The 15,685-nt window shown below is 44.4% G+C and overlaps 1 protein-coding gene across 1 annotated transcript in view; it reads left to right on the forward strand.

The window, feature by feature from the left end:
* LOC135696934 (uncharacterized) overlaps nt 1-13,179 on the forward strand; it is a 318,502-nt gene extending 305,323 nt beyond the window's left edge. The window contains exons 3-4 of the mRNA XM_065216476.1: nt 10,497-11,061; nt 11,183-13,179. Of these exons, the coding sequence (XP_065072548.1) occupies nt 10,497-11,061; nt 11,183-12,198 (1,581 nt within the window). The 3' untranslated portion in view covers nt 12,199-13,179. The remainder of the gene's footprint in view (nt 1-10,496; nt 11,062-11,182) is intronic.
* The last annotated feature ends 2,506 nt before the right edge of the window (nt 13,180-15,685 follow it).

Here is a 15,685-nt window from a genome sequence, read left to right on the forward strand (position 1 = left end):
GGGAACGATTTCCTGTGCGGAAACGACGCACAGTTTCTTAGAGCTGGGGAACTTTAAAAAAACAGCATCCCGAGTAAAACTGAACAACATTTTGAGGGTTCAATTTAAATGATAACATGTGAGCAACAAAACACACTGCACTGATTGTGCGGTTGACATTTCGCAAATGTATGAACATCAAAATACATTCGGATTTTTACTCGGCAACCAGTTCCCAAGTCAACACAACGACGTTGAATCGGACCGGAACTCATCGCACACCGGGAGGAGGACTAAACCAACAAGGCCTACTCTGGCCCTACGACGAGGATAGCTATTTGATATAACTGGATTCGTACCACTCTCTCTATCCCTCTCCCTCTCCCGGTCTTTTCAAAAGAATTTCAAAATAGAAATCTCCGTACAGGTGGGTGGACTTGCAAACAACGCAGTTTATTGAATTTTACAGGAACTTGCCGTCCACGGGATGTAGTGGCTGGAATAGTTTTCTGTGTTCCTCGGAATTTCTCCCTTTGCTATATATGAGGGCAACTTGGTATGGTATCATAGGAACGTATAGCCATAACTGATACATCAACCCTACGCATTATCGGAACGGTTGCTTATACTACTGGCTCGAGGGAATCAATTTCCTTTCTGCTGAGATTAGAGTTTGCAGATTCGAGTGAAAGGCGAATCGAGAAATTGGAGAGAGGATTCTGATATTAGGTTAACTTCTGTAACAGCGGATGAGTAGTGCGATGTCGTCGGGGGTGAATAGATTTCAATCGGGTTTTGCGTGTCTATGCTTCCTACACAAAACCAGAAAGCCGGAATCGCCCGATAAGGTTTCCAATAGCCGTTATAGACCTTTTTGACGTTTAATCATGTTTCTCTATCTAGCACACATGCATGAATGGGCGGTTTGTTTTCCCACTAATCTGTTTCCCTCTTGCTCGCACTCGTGCGCTTTAAATGGTACAGTAGTGTGCGCCGATTAAACGTCAAAAAGCTCTATGGTCGCTGAAGATTGCAAAAATACGATGTTTTTTAAAGTATTTTAAATTTGAATGACGTAAAGGCATCAGAACAAATGACAAATATTTGTAACAGTGTACTGTTTTTGATTCTAGTGACAAACATATGCAAATAATTTGCAGTGTATATTCTTAATTTACCGTGTGTGTTGTTTTGTTTCGGAATGGAAAGTGAGCTCACTCGAAATTGTTGTCAAAACAAATACCTGGTGCTGTCAAAAAGATCCTAACGAACAGGACCAACACCAAGGCTTACGTCCCTCAAACGATGTCGTTCGAACGATTAACGATCAACGCTCTAAATATGCATCCTGTAAGCGAAGACAACATATCAAGAAGACTGGCAACTCTCCCGTTTTCTTATAAGACCGCAATGAGATGTGCCTAATCGCGTCATCTGCCGTTCAAAGGTAAATGCTCCAATCGATTCGATAGCAAAGATTCCAATCTCAGAAGTTAAGGCCCAAACGCAATGTGGACGGAAGCGGAACGGAAACGGAAAGTTTGACAGTTGTCACAAATGACATCAAGGTGGCTAACCGAAGTCAATTTGGTTCCAACAAGTTTTCAATCCGACAAGTTGGCTTACTCAGATCGGGCTTTTCCGCTGCCGTTGCCGTTCCGCTTCCGCTGTCATTGCGCTTGGGCCTTTAGGCTTGCGAATTTGCTATTTTTTCTTTGTGTTGCTTCCACCTTCGGTCGAGCGCAGCGCTACTGTATCGGTCGATTGGATTCTGACAAAGTAGCCAGTTTTCTTTACATGGTGTCTTCGCTGTGAGTTAAATTATAAAATGTATCTTATCAAGGATAATACCCGATTAAATCCAGATTTTCAAAAATCTAAATTAAATGTTAGTCCTCAATTTGGTAAGCACCAAGGATCAAATTTCGAGAGCACGCAGCCAGATTTCTTTCGTACAGTAGAGCACGTCCATGTGTGACTTCGTTCGCGGGAGAACTGTCAATTAATCAGCTGTTTGTTGTCTTTGTTATTAGACGACATCTTTTTCCTTAATGTTGCATATTGAAAAAGTTAGATGCAGATGCAGAGGGTCTCGCTATTGAGAACCATCAGAATCACTTCCAGATGCTTCTGGTAGACGGGCGGATTGCCCTAGGCAATTTGGAACGAGTTCAGATAAACGAACTCGCTGGCGCTGGTACCTAGTTGATTTTTTCCGTCCCCCAGGTAGGAAATCGTGTTGATTTACGGACAAGGCGTGAGAGTTTAGTTAGCAGGAGTGATAGCGAATAGCGGATAGTGTGGATCAGGTTGATGGAAGCGGTTGCCCTAACAACGACCAGACCAGAAAAGGAAATTTTGCTGCGCCTTGCTGACAAAACAGCGGATCTTACATGTATAGGGTGATACCAACTTTTCGTATATTCGGATCTCGAACTAATGACCTTTCTTCAAGCACTCTTCTCTTACTTGCCTCACCAATCAGGCTAAGGCCTTGTTGTCCTCTGCTGTCCGAAGAAGTCGTCTCCACTCTACTCGATCCATCGTCACACTTCGCCATCCTCGTAGTCTGCGAATTTTCACTGGGTCGTCGTGCGGCATTCTTACGACGTGCCCAGCCCACCGTAGTCGCCCAATTTTTACAATGTGGATGATGGATGGTTCTCCCAGCAGCTGGTGCAATTCGTGGTTCATTCGCCTCCTCCACGTTCCGTCATCCATCTGCACTCCACCGTAGATGGTACGCAACACCTTCCGGTCGAAACACCAAGGACGCGTTGGCCCTCCACGAGCATAGTCCAGGTCTCGTGGCCGTAGAGGATCACTGGTCTAATCAGCGTCTTGTAGACAGTCAACTTCGTGCGGTGGCGAATTTTATTCGACCGGAGCGTCCTCCGGAGCCCAAAGTAGGCACGATTCCCTGCCATAACGAGTCTTTGAATTTCTCTGCTGGTATCATTTTCGGCGGTCACCAGTGAGCCCAAATACACGAACTCATCGACCACCTCGATTTCATTACCGTCAATCTGAACTCGGGGTGGGAGGCTAACATTGTCTTCTCTAGAACCTCTTCCTTTCATGTATTTTGTCTTTGATGCGTTGATGGCAAGTCCAATCCGCCTAGCTTCAGCCTTGAGTCTGATGCACGTTTCCGGCACCATCTCAAAGTTCCGTGCCATGATGCCGATGTCATCGGCGAAGCCAAGAAGCTGGATGGACTTCCTGCAGTACCTATATCTCCAAGTATATTGAGACATGAAGTTCATTGACGATCAGTACTGACAAACCACCGGCTGCAAACCACATGCCGACATATCTCAATTTATTGCCGGATTGCCCGAAGTCATCATCGGTTTCTCACCCATCTAGAAACTTCACTCAGCTACAATTTTTCTCCCGAAGTATGGCAGATACTTCATCACAATTTTCTTGACTCAAGATTGTACTGGAAAAAAATGCAACAGACAAAAATGATCACCAAAAATTCATTGTAAGTTGGCTATTGTTGTAATTCTCAGGGAATAAATAAACACATATTAGCTATGTTTTTGAAAAGTTGGTTTATTCATCTCCTCTTCTAGCCTAAATGCCCGCACCTTGGACTTAACTATTTCTTCAAATCCTTGTCGTTTTTGAAGACGTTCCCTGTTTTCTGGAGCTTGCCTTTCATAAACGCCCAGATTTTCTTTCTATTGGGCGAAGTTCTGGTGAGGTAGGCGGATTTACCTCTTTCAGCACTAAAGCAACATCGTTGGCTTTGTACCACTCCAGCCAAAACGGAGTGTCACCTTCGTGGAACCGGAGGAAGGACAGCAGGTGCTTCTGGAGGCATTCTTCTTTATATATTTGGCTGTTGATGGTGCCGGTCGTTATGTAAGGGCTTGGTTAATTTACCGCACCCACAGATCGCCTACTAAGTACTTCTTGGCAAATTTGTCGACCCTCTCCTTGCGGAACTTCTCCGGAACATCCAGGCGGGAGTTGCCGACGAAAAACTCAAGGCCGGGAATCTGCTAGGCGTCCGCTTTAATGTACGTCTCGTCGTCCATTACGATGCACTCGCGGTACAGCTTCCTGCCGCGATGTTTGGCGACCGTATTCTGTTTATCGGTTCGGTTAGACGCCTTCCTTACCTTGAAGACATGAAATCCGGCCCGATTCATAGTCTGCTGGACGAACCAGACCACGTCCCGAATCGAAAGGTTCGGATTGCGCTTGAAGTAATCCCTCACCTTTCTTGCGTTCACGGGCTCGGTCGTCTTCGCTTTTCTTCCGCTGCCAGCTCGCCACTGGGTCTTCTTGAACGATTTTACCGCACGGGAAACGGTCAAATGGACGATTCCAAACTGTTTCGCGGTCCACCTGTGGGACTGGCCTGGGTTTTCCACGACCAGTCCCATAATTTGTGTCGAAGCACTTGCTTGGAAGCCATCTCAATAACCACTTGACAGATTGTGACGAGATTTTGCACATCTAAACATTACACTCTAAACTAGTTTTACCAAGAATTTCCTAAATTTTTACCTATGCAATAAAAATGTATACACAAAAGAAAGTGTTGCATTTTTGTGTTCGACTCAGCTCGGATGGATTATAACATTTATATTTGCCAGCTACGGTCTTACCAACCGGTGGAAACTAACGATTTTAAATTGGCTCGCTACTTGACTAATTTCCACCGGTTGGTTGTACCAACAATCAATTCGAAACTAACGATTTTAAATTGGCTCACTAATTGACTAGCCTATTGGTCCCAAGCAAACCATTAAAGTAGCCCATTCTAGTTGAAATTCTATTACTACACTACGTTTGTTTTGATTTGCTATGAAAGTTTGACAGATGAAATGAGGGGTTCGTGGATTTCCCTATGTTTCGAGGGGTGCATAGATTAGCTTGGGACCGAAGATAGTACCAGAGCTGAGCTAAAAAGTTGAACACGTTTCTTCGGGACCTTCTGGTCTTAGAGTTACCTCTATGGTTGTACCAACAATCAATACGAAACTAACGATTTTAAATTGGCTCACCACTTTAGTAGCCTATTGGTCCCAAGCAAACGATTAACGTACCCTATTCTAGTTGAAATTCTATTACTACACTATGTTTGTTTTGATTCGCTATGAAAGTTTGACAGATAACATCAGGGGTGTGTGGATTCATGCAGAACATGCAGGGGTGAGTGAAATAGCTTGGGACTGCTTGGGACCGTTGTTCTGGTACTGAGTGAGCCAAAAATAATAATGATTTTCTTCGGGACCCAGTGGTCTTAGAGTTACCTTTATGGTTGTACCACTTTGCCAAAGTGGTAAACAGCACCAATTGATGAGCTTACCCAGTCGAAAAAAATTCAAGAAGTTAACGGTACTTCCGAGATGATTTTAAAACTTTCGATACTTCAATTCTAAGAACTCTCAAGAAGTTCATTAATCTTATGTTATTGTCATGACCTTTAGAATAATGCCATACAGGTAACTCTAAGACTAGAAGGTCCCGAAATAACGTGCTCAACTGTTTGCCTCAGCTCTGGTACTCTCTTCGGTCCCAAGCTAATCGATTCACCCCTCGAAACATAAGAATAACCAATAACCCCTCATTTTATCTGTCAAACTTTCATAGCGAATCAAAACAAACATTGCGTAGTACTAGAATTTCGAGTAGAATGGGGTACGTTAATCGTTTGCTTGGGACCAATAGGCTAGTCAAGTAGTGAGCCAATTTAAAATCGTTAGTTTCGTATTGATTGTTGATAATACCTGGTCATTCTGAAGTCTAACGAAAATATTCAGAGGACTTCATTGAGATCTTTGATATCCTGAAGGTTTTTGAAATAATTTATGAGCACCCGTAAAAAAAAGAACGATATAGGTACAATGAAATGTATTGTAACCATACAATAGAATTTATTGTACTTAAAATAAATTGTATCGTACACAACTATAAAATAACCATAGAATTTATTGTTTTCACAATATAATCTATGGTAAATTGAGAAATCTACAATAGAACAAGGGGGTTGTTATGTATCTTAACCATACAAAAAATCACTTTTTCCCGAACAAACTTGAGTCATTTACCATTCATTTTATTGTTTTTCTATTGTTGAAAATTCATACTATATGGGACGTATTGTACATCTAATGTAATAACAATATGTTAAAATTTCTTGCACAATATACGCACAATAAGATCGATTGTTGGCAATAGATTTGGATGTAATTGTATTTTATTTTATGGTAATTGTATGGTTATTTTTTTCCGGGCAACCTGGTATCATAGAAAAAAATATCTTAGGAGTGTGACTTGAATTGTTGGACAGTACAAGGTATTCAAAATAATTCCAGGTCATCCTGATGTCTTGAGAAAATATTCAGAGGACTTTTTTAAGATCTTTGATCTCCGCCATGGAAGGTGGTGTCCCCCGTCCGGTAGGGATGCCCCGACGACCGAAAGGAAGGAATCAAATATTGAAAAACAAACCAGCATCCTTCAGGAAGGAGATCAGGGTAGCCAGGATCGAAGGTTCGTCGCCCAGTATGTCGCCGATATTCCTCGAAAGGCCGTAGTGTTGCCGCACGAGCTCGTACTTTTGGCACACGCAGAGGATATGCTCGACGGTGGCTGGAATATTACAGACGACGCAGGTCTTGCGGAAAACTCCTCCGCCGAAATCGTGTGAGAGATGTGACCTGTGCGAAGCCTGGAGATGACTCGTTGCTCCTTCAGGTTCCCAAGGTCCTTCCATGGACGCGTGCTCTCCCTGAATCCAAGGATGAGTGGACAGAAAAAAAACAAAGCATTGTGGTGGTAGGCTCAAGCTCGTTGGCGAGATCTTTCCCGCAATGCCTATCCCAACTCCCTTGTGCAATTTCGACCCGTCCGTAAAACGGTGCGTTAGCCTGGGGTACCCGGAGTTTAGCATCTCCGCGACGGAATGTCTGAGCGCCACCTAGTTGTCTCCTGCCCTAAACTGGTCCTTAATTCGACTTTCGATGTTTAAGGTGGTTCGCTGTGAGATCCTTATTTTCGCTACCACTTCGAAACTTTAAGTGCACAAATATCAGCTTCCACGACACGTACTATAATGAAACTGTTACTCCACGTTTGCTGCGCTGCAGCATACATGCAGTAGCAATTTCAGGTGAAATGGAACTCTAATTTCCGAGATGTGTGTAATTGAAAATTCTAGGTGGAAATGCATTTATAGCCTACGTGGTGGCCATTTGTGGACTCTACAAGGAATCACCTTAACGGTCTCGATTGCCAACATTTTCCTCCCAGCCAGTCGCTCTCTTGGCTATTGGGGAGAGGTCGGTATTGGATGTACGGAGGATTCTGTTCCCCTCGTCGAGGAGATAGATCCATTCGTTACCCGATGCTTTTGCCAAGTAGGCAGCCGCTTTGATGGCGACTGCGGTGTCGATTCGAAACCGGAAAGGAAGTACTCCGACTTCAGCGCAGGCTTCGAGGGCAGGAGACCTGAAACTACCCGGATGTACGCGTTATAAACCGGTGTAAGGACTTGCAACAGTTTGTCCTTGGCCATTGCGGTGAGCTCCAGACCGTAGAGTAGACGGCTGTCAATAACTGCCTTGGTTACATGCAGCCGGATAGCTCGGTTGTTGGTGCGGTGCTGGGTGGAGATTGTTAGGTTTATGCGGGTCTTGCCACTATCTTTAATGCTCTGGAAATGTTGCGTGAAGGTTAAATGTCCATCAACTAGAACGCCCAAGATGCGTATCGTTTTTTCAGGGGGATCGGTTGATCCCCGATCTTGATAGAAGCGCCGCCGACTCGGTGACCGGAAGCGCAGACGTGACAGCGGATACTCTTTGCTGCTGAGAGTTGGAACCCGGCTGAGGCCGCCCATTTGGCAACTGCCGATACAGCTGCTTGTGCTTGGATGCGGGTCCTTGCGATGGTGCGAGCGGTGGCCACAATTAGCACGTCATCCGCGTAGACGAGAATGTGGATGTTGAGTGGCAAACGAGTAAAGATCCGGCTCATCGCTATTAGGAAAATCGTCACCGAGATAAGCGAGCCTTGCGGCACCCCTGTTTCTACCGGGAAAGAAGACTTGGTGTTCCCCACGGCGACTTTAAACGATCGTCTTGCCAGAAAGCCTCGGACAAAGGAAAGGATATTTCCCTTCAATCCCCAGATGATGAGCTATTGAAGTGTCCTTTCCTGCGTGTCCTTTAACAGTTCTCCCAGCGAAGCGAAAAACGTGGAGGTTCCCTTTTTCTGCCCGCACGCCGGTGGTCAAGGTATCCATTTTCCTCCAATGCAGCGCGAAGTCAATGATTGACCATGCGTTCCAGCACCTTGCTTGCGCAGCTGGTTAACGCAATCGGACGGAATTTATCGGTACCTCGTGTGGTGGCGTTGGCCTTTGGGATCGGGATAACCAAACTTTCTCGCCAAGCGGCTGGAAAGTCCCCAGTACGCCACACCTCGTTGTAAATGTCCAATAATTTGTGCTTTCCGCCGATAGGAAGATTTTTTAAAAGGTGATAACCTATTTCGTTTGGACCAGCCGAGTTGCCGGTGCTGTATCGCAATGCAAACTGCAGGTCCTCGAGGGGAAAGTCTTGGTTAGTTGGAGATTTGATGCTGTCTTGTGGAATTTCACCTTAAGACCACCAGCGAAGAGCCACAAACGAAGTGACAGACGGAGCGGCTCGAAAACTTTGGTGACTAACCTGCTATTGCAATTTTTCAGTGTACCACATGGCAACACCACTACTACTGGATTGTACCACATGGCAACACTACTACTTGATTGAACTAGCATTTTAACCGAATGTACTAGAATGTTTTGGTTCTATCTCTTTCACTCTACTCAAAACTGAAATGCATAAAAAAATGACAAAATGATACGCACTCTTTGCACACTGTCAAAGAATCATTGTACATAAAATCAACTTTGTTCAAATCAAAACAAAAAAACTAACCCATCTGGTGGATGATGGCACAAGCTTCCAAGAAAATTCTATTACAGTTAACCACATTATTTTAATGGATTTCTTCGCCAGTAAGTCGTCTGTCACTTCGTTTGTGGAAGAGCTTTTCGCCCGGGGGGAATGGCTAGTCGTGCCCCATCTAGGATTATGCTCGTGCATTCTGGAAAATCGGTAGGATTCTTTTGCTCTAATAGAATATTGACATAAATCTCAGAGGCCACCCAGTCTGCCTGGTCGTATCGCCATCTTGGACGCCGCGTCGTTACAGGTGTCCCAAAGTTCTCTGGATCTTACTGATGCTCTCAAAACTTCTCAAAATTTCACAGAAGTTCCAGAAATTTTCGAAGTCCGTGAAACTTTCCCAAATTTATCTAAACTTCTCTGAAGTTTTTGGAACTTCTCTAAATAAACGGAACATCCGTGAGTTTCTAAGTAGGGGAAATGACGGCTTCGGCATGACAGACTATTTTCGGCAACCCAAATTGAAACACTATTTTCACTGGATTTTCTTACGAAAACACTTCGCTGAATGCATGCAAACGATTCTTTATGCTTTCAGCTTCAATTTGACTATATTTTCCACTGAGAAAAAGCAATCTAGCAAGGTTTTCTTGAAATGCAACACACGCACTACAAATTGTAGCTGATTTCGAGTTGCCGATAATAGAACAGCAGATTTACATGCAGTTCAAATGGAACGGTTGCCGAAGAAAAACTGGTTGCCGACAATACTCGCTCTCACTAGAGAAGATTGGAGCTTTGTAAAAGCGTTTCAAAACAGTTTTTGACAATTCTTTCGACTGAAATTGTTAGAGCAGCTGGCAGCAAAAGATTGTAAACAAACCAATACTGCATATGTGTGCGTTCCTTAGAGAAAAAGGCTATAGAAAGAAGGTCGCTGCTTAGGTTGCCGAGAATACGTAAATTCCCCTACTTTCATTAAGTTCTTAAAATTTTCATAAAGTTGTTTTGCTGAACTTTCCAGGTGTTGGTTTGCAGACCTTGAAACTCATGCCCGCAGAGCATTGTAGCCACTTGAAACGTTTTTTTTTTGTAGATTGCGTCTCACAGCTCTAGGACCTAGATTTCCGATACATATTCATAGAATTTCTGGAAAGATATATTCGAAAACTCGAACTAATTGCGATTCATCGACATCTCTAAACTTCCTCAAAATCTTGCCTATTCGAAATAATTAACAACGACCTTTTTCAAATAACACTCTAGACACAAATGTAAATTTGCATTATCTTACCATCTCAATGGATTTTCCGAATGATTTTACGCGGAAAAGGACACCATAAAACAATTAATTAAACATTTCTCCAAATCGAGCAAATTGATACCCCTCGAAGCGTAATGAACAATCAACTGAGACGACGCTTAATTTTGATTTCACGCGGATCGCACCTGCAACAATGACCATGTTCCAGTGTTTAAAAAGATGGGGAAAATAATTAAAACTCAATTTCCATTAGGTAGTTAATAGTTGCCGTGCTGGCTGCCGTTTGTGGTGATCCCATTCTAATTTACGCTTTTCTGCTTCCCGTCCATTTCCAGCAATCGAAACATCGACGCCATCGACGGGAAAATGGCGACGGCGAAAGTCCCACCGGAGGAGGCGGCGGCGACGACGGTGAATTGGAAAATTTCATTGCACTAGCACCGGACGAAGCGGATATTTATAACTTTTCCAACAATCTCATCAACTCGGTGGATAATGCTGCTGGTGGTGGAGGCCGTGGCGGTGGATCCGAGAATGCAAATGAACTGAATCCGTTTAATGAATTTCTTAATCCTCGGCACTCGTCGCACCAGCAGCAGCAACAGCATCGACGGATGCAGGGAAAGCAACAGCTGCCGGAAGATCCTTGGGGTTTGGATCTGGACGAGCAGTTGCCACCCCCGGAGGAAGCTCAGCCAGAGGAGGAGGAGGCGGATAACGAGGTGGAAAAGAGCAAATATCTGCCGAGTGGTTCCAGTCTTGAGCCAGTGAACCGAAGCCAACAGCCGGCTGGTGGGAGTCCACTGATGGCAAGCAGTATCGATTTCCTCAACTCCATCGACGGTGGCTATCTGCTGTCGAACGGGATTATCGACGAGAAAGGCACCAAATTGATAGATGGTAAGTTTTGTCCCTTTTACTTGCTGCCTGGAGCGCAAGCGGAGAAAATTTTACTGTACATGTTTTCTTCTATGCTTTCTTTCCTTCTCTTCCTTGGCTGGATGCCGCTTTCGGTTAACAGATAGTGGCCTGTCGACGTTGAAACCGGATGGTACCGGAAATGATGACGGGGTTGACGGAGGTGGAGGGGAAGATGTAAGCGATGATGACATTTTCGAACAGATGCAGAAGAAAGCCAAATCCTATCGGTTGAAACTGTACAAGAAGCACAAAAACTTCAAGCACAGCCATCACCATCGAGGCGGATACTACCATCCGATGTATCAGCATCATCACCATCACTACTCTCGGCAAAAAATGCTCGAACGGGAACGTGATCGTTGGAAGCAAATACAAGAGCCACCGATGACCAAGGTAACCAACCAAGGCCAGGTTCGATACTATCAAAGCACCAACAAACTGGAGACAAAAGAAGACATTAAGGCACATCTCGATGGCCACTCCACCAGCCGCGAGCAGTGGCCCTATTTCGATAAGGTTATAAACTCCCTGAACAAGGACCAACAGCAGGACCACGTGCCACCGTTCATAAAGAAGTACAATCGTCGGACTCAGCAGTTGATTGATTTGTTGGAGGGAACCATTGCTCCGATGTCGGAGTACGGCCAACGTCATCACGAAAGGAAGTATAACCGAAGGAAAAATCCCCTGGAAGACCTGTTTGAAGAACAGCGCCCCAGCCCAAATAATCTTGGACTGCAGCGGAACTACATCCAGGAAACGATACAATCTTCAACCGCACACTCGAATTCACTTCCGGGCGAAGGAATCCACATCATCTACGACAAGAAGCACATGGATGATGGCCATGCCTACGGGCATCCGACAATGGCTGCCGATCATCCCTACAAACTTTCCTCCCGAGCTGGCCAGTTCGTTTACCACCGGGTGGCTTCCCCACAGCCCGTGGGAAACGGATACGGTCGCTTAAAGCGCCAGCGACTTCCATTCGTGGCGATAACCGATCGCCGCCTGGGATCCCCTCCGAAGCGTCGCCCCAACAACAGCATCTCCAGCAGCAGCAGCAACAGCAACTCCGGCAGCAACAATCTACTGAATCACCAACCGATGCCTTAAGCTAAGCACACACACACACACACACTCTGACACAAACATGAACACCACTCTATGAAATCTCGATGAAAACAAAAACACACAACACTCTCTGCGGTCCCGGCTCGGCGCCGGGATACGCGTTCAAGGCAGCTGCTCCTTTCTAGAAACCTCGCTTTCTAGAAAAGACACATACACTTTTCGTTTTGTGTTTCTTTCCATTGCTACGGCAATTTTCTTGCGAGATATAATGAAACTAAACTAATGACACAGCAGAAGAAAAAAAAACACTCACCCCCGGGAGCTGTCCTTCGCTTGTTGATTCGCCGCCACTGCCACCACCGTCACAAAAGCCACGCACTCGTCTCTGCCTATCGAACAGTGCTTGATTACACTCATCCACCTCGACGTGGCACTTCCGAAAATTGCCGATTGCAAAAGAAAATCTCCACAACAATAGGTACCTACAAGTGTCACTTTTCTTCCTCCTGGCACCAAAGCGAGATCGGATTCACTTTTCCTCCCTGCCCCTGCTGCGATCGACGAGACTTGCTTTGTTCGATTTGACGAGCGCCCTCTGACATAGACGCCGAGAAAAGTGGGTGGGTGGGGAGTGAGCGAGCGCATTCAATGAACTGGTATAACTGTTCGAAAAATAAATGCAGCGTTAAAACTGATGAGAGCCATAATGATTTCCGATTCGAGAGTTGTGCACTGTGCAGACGTGCAAGTAGGGAAGGGGAGGGTGTAGAAGCGAATGCGGTGTGGATAAATTGTTCGCTATTCTTCTGTCACTACAGGTGAAGCTTTGACTCGACAGCATTCTTCAGGCAGTAATCGGGCATTGTGTCGTTCTGATTGTGTGTGTGTATGAGTGAGTAATCGGAAGTTTCTGCTTCGCTTGCGAGATACAAGTATGACAGTGGTAGCTGCATGGGTGGAAGGGAATAAAGGAAGAATTGCGCTAAAAGGGAACAGTTCTGAAAATTCTTGTAATTTGTCATCGACGCGAGTGTCAGATTGTTTGTATTGTCGTTCAAGTTGGACACTGGAAAACCCACACGCGACATTCGATTTTACCCTCGTTCTGTACGTTAAACATAACGTCGGACATAGTGCGCTGAATAGCGCATCATTGTGCGAATACAGCGCACTATGTCCGACGTTATGTTTAACGTACAGAACGAGAGTAAATTCAATTGGCGGGTGTGGGATTTTCCGGTTTTCAACTGAAACGATAATATTACTTATGGATTTTCCAGCAATTTTCTAAAGGTACGACACATCTAAATCTCAATTCAAACATGCCTGAAAATCTGACGCTAGCGAATCAACCAACGAAAAATATTTGTTTCATTTTCATGCATCTGAATCTATCTTTTCGCGGGGAAATCTACAGAATCTTCAACGACAACAAAACAAAATATTCCCTGAAGTTTCGATAGTGTCGGCCCTCTCGGTATTTTCTAAATACATTACTGGGTTATCTTCAAAAAAAAATTCAAGCGAAATCTCATGGATTTTCATAATATTCGTTCTACAACTCTTCTCCAAGTTTCTTCTAGAATTGCTTCTGAAATATATTTTGGAAATTCTGAAGGCGTTTTCCAAGACAATTCCCTGATAATTCAAGTGCTTAACGAATTTCATCCGTAAAAGCTATGAATTTCCGCAAAATCTCTCGGAAACGATCTTTTAACATCTATCATTCATTTCCAGCTGGTCATCTGTCATTGCTCTTATAATTTTGGCATAATCTCTAGCTGGGCATTTGAAATTGAGAATCACTTGGAACGTTTGCAAGAACCAGTTGAGAATAGGCCTTTTTAATGCACCACCAACGTAAAGGGCAGCACGCGATTTCGAGAGGAAACGTCAACCAAACCGTTTGTTTACGTCAGAAGAAGGAAGTTTCACAACGTAAATTAAAGCATTTTTCATTGAACATCTTGCCAATTTGCATCAATAATTGTCTTATTTTAAGATTTTCCACAAATCTGAGCTGATTTGTACCTAAATTATGCACACACAAGAAATCCCGAGGGGGGCGACACATCTAAATCTCAATTCTAGATGCTCAAAAATTCTCACACTAGCGAATAAATCTTCGAAAATCTTCTTTCATTTGTCGCATCTACTTGCATCGCACATCATCTTTTTGCAGGAAATCTTCAAAATCGTGATAAATCTTCTTTCTATCTACTCAGCGTACGCGCAGCTAGCCACAGCAAAATACAATATTTCCTGCATCGTAGATAGAGTCGTCCCCCTCGAGAAATCCGGAAGATCATTACCACTAAGGCACTATTGGAATTTAGCATTTTCCTCAACAAAAATATTCCTGAACACTAAAGGGCGAACACGAAATTATTGCGACACCGAAAATGTCATGCCAATATTCTTATAATGTTTAGAATCAAACCAAAATTTTAGGGTAGTTTTATACATATATTTACTTCAAAAATCAAAAGAAAAGTTAATCGATGGAGCCTTGAGTGTAAAATTGAACGCATTTACGCTTGATGCCCTTCATCAAAGTCTTTACAGTGTCATCCGGTACCAGTTTCTAAGGTTTTTTTTTCCATTTTCTTAACATGTCCTTCTCGTCTTTGACTGTCTTCTTGCTCTTCCGAAGTTCCCGCTTCATTATTGCCCAGTACTGCTCCACCGGGCGCAGCTCCGGACAGTTTGGTGGATTCATGTCCTTTGGAACAAAATGGACAGAATTGGCCTCATACCACTCCAGGACACTTTTAGAATAGTGGCAGGATGCCAAATCTGGCCAAAATAGCGGAGCTTCGTCGTGCTGCTGCAAGAACGGCAAAAGGCGCTTCTCGAGGCACTCAGATTTGTAGATCTCGCCATTTACTGTGCCCTTTGTCACGAAAGGCTCACTCCTCAGTCCGCAAGAGCAGATGGCCTGCCAAATGAGATATTTGGAGGCGAACTTCGACATTTTCTTCTTCTTAAATTTGTCGTCCACATCGAACTTGCTCTTGCCGGTGAAAAACTCCACCCCCGGAATTTGCTTAAAATCGGCTTTTATATACGTTTCGTCGTCCATCACACAGCAGCCATATTTTGTCAGCATCTTCTCGTAGAGCTTCCGTGCCCGAGTTTTAGCCGTCGATTGTTGCCGCTCATCGCGGTTTGGGAAGTTCTGTACCTTGTATGTATGTAGTCCAGCTCTCTTCTTTGCATTCTGGACGTAGCTCTGCGACATGCCGATCTTTTTAGCCAAATCACGGCTTGAGACGTTGGGATTTGCTTTAATCATCCGCTTCACCTTTCCCTTCGTCTTTTTGTTCTCCGGTCCCGGTTTTCTTCCAGCTCCTTTGCCGTGGTCCAACGTCAACCGCTCCTGGAACACTCAACACTCTGGAGACGGTTGAATGGTGAATGATCAACATTTTTCCCAACTGCCGGTGCGACAGGTCAGGAAATTCCAGGTGTTTGGAAAGAATTTGTTCTCTCAACTCGCGTTGGTTCACCTCCATTTTCGTTGAATCGA

The sequence above is a fragment of the Ochlerotatus camptorhynchus genome, unplaced genomic scaffold (genome assembly GCF_037179485.1).
Source record: "Ochlerotatus camptorhynchus isolate MF236.1 unplaced genomic scaffold, CSIRO-AGI_Acam_v1.1 ptg000063l, whole genome shotgun sequence".
Classification (NCBI taxonomy): domain Eukaryota; kingdom Metazoa; phylum Arthropoda; class Insecta; order Diptera; family Culicidae; genus Ochlerotatus; species Ochlerotatus camptorhynchus.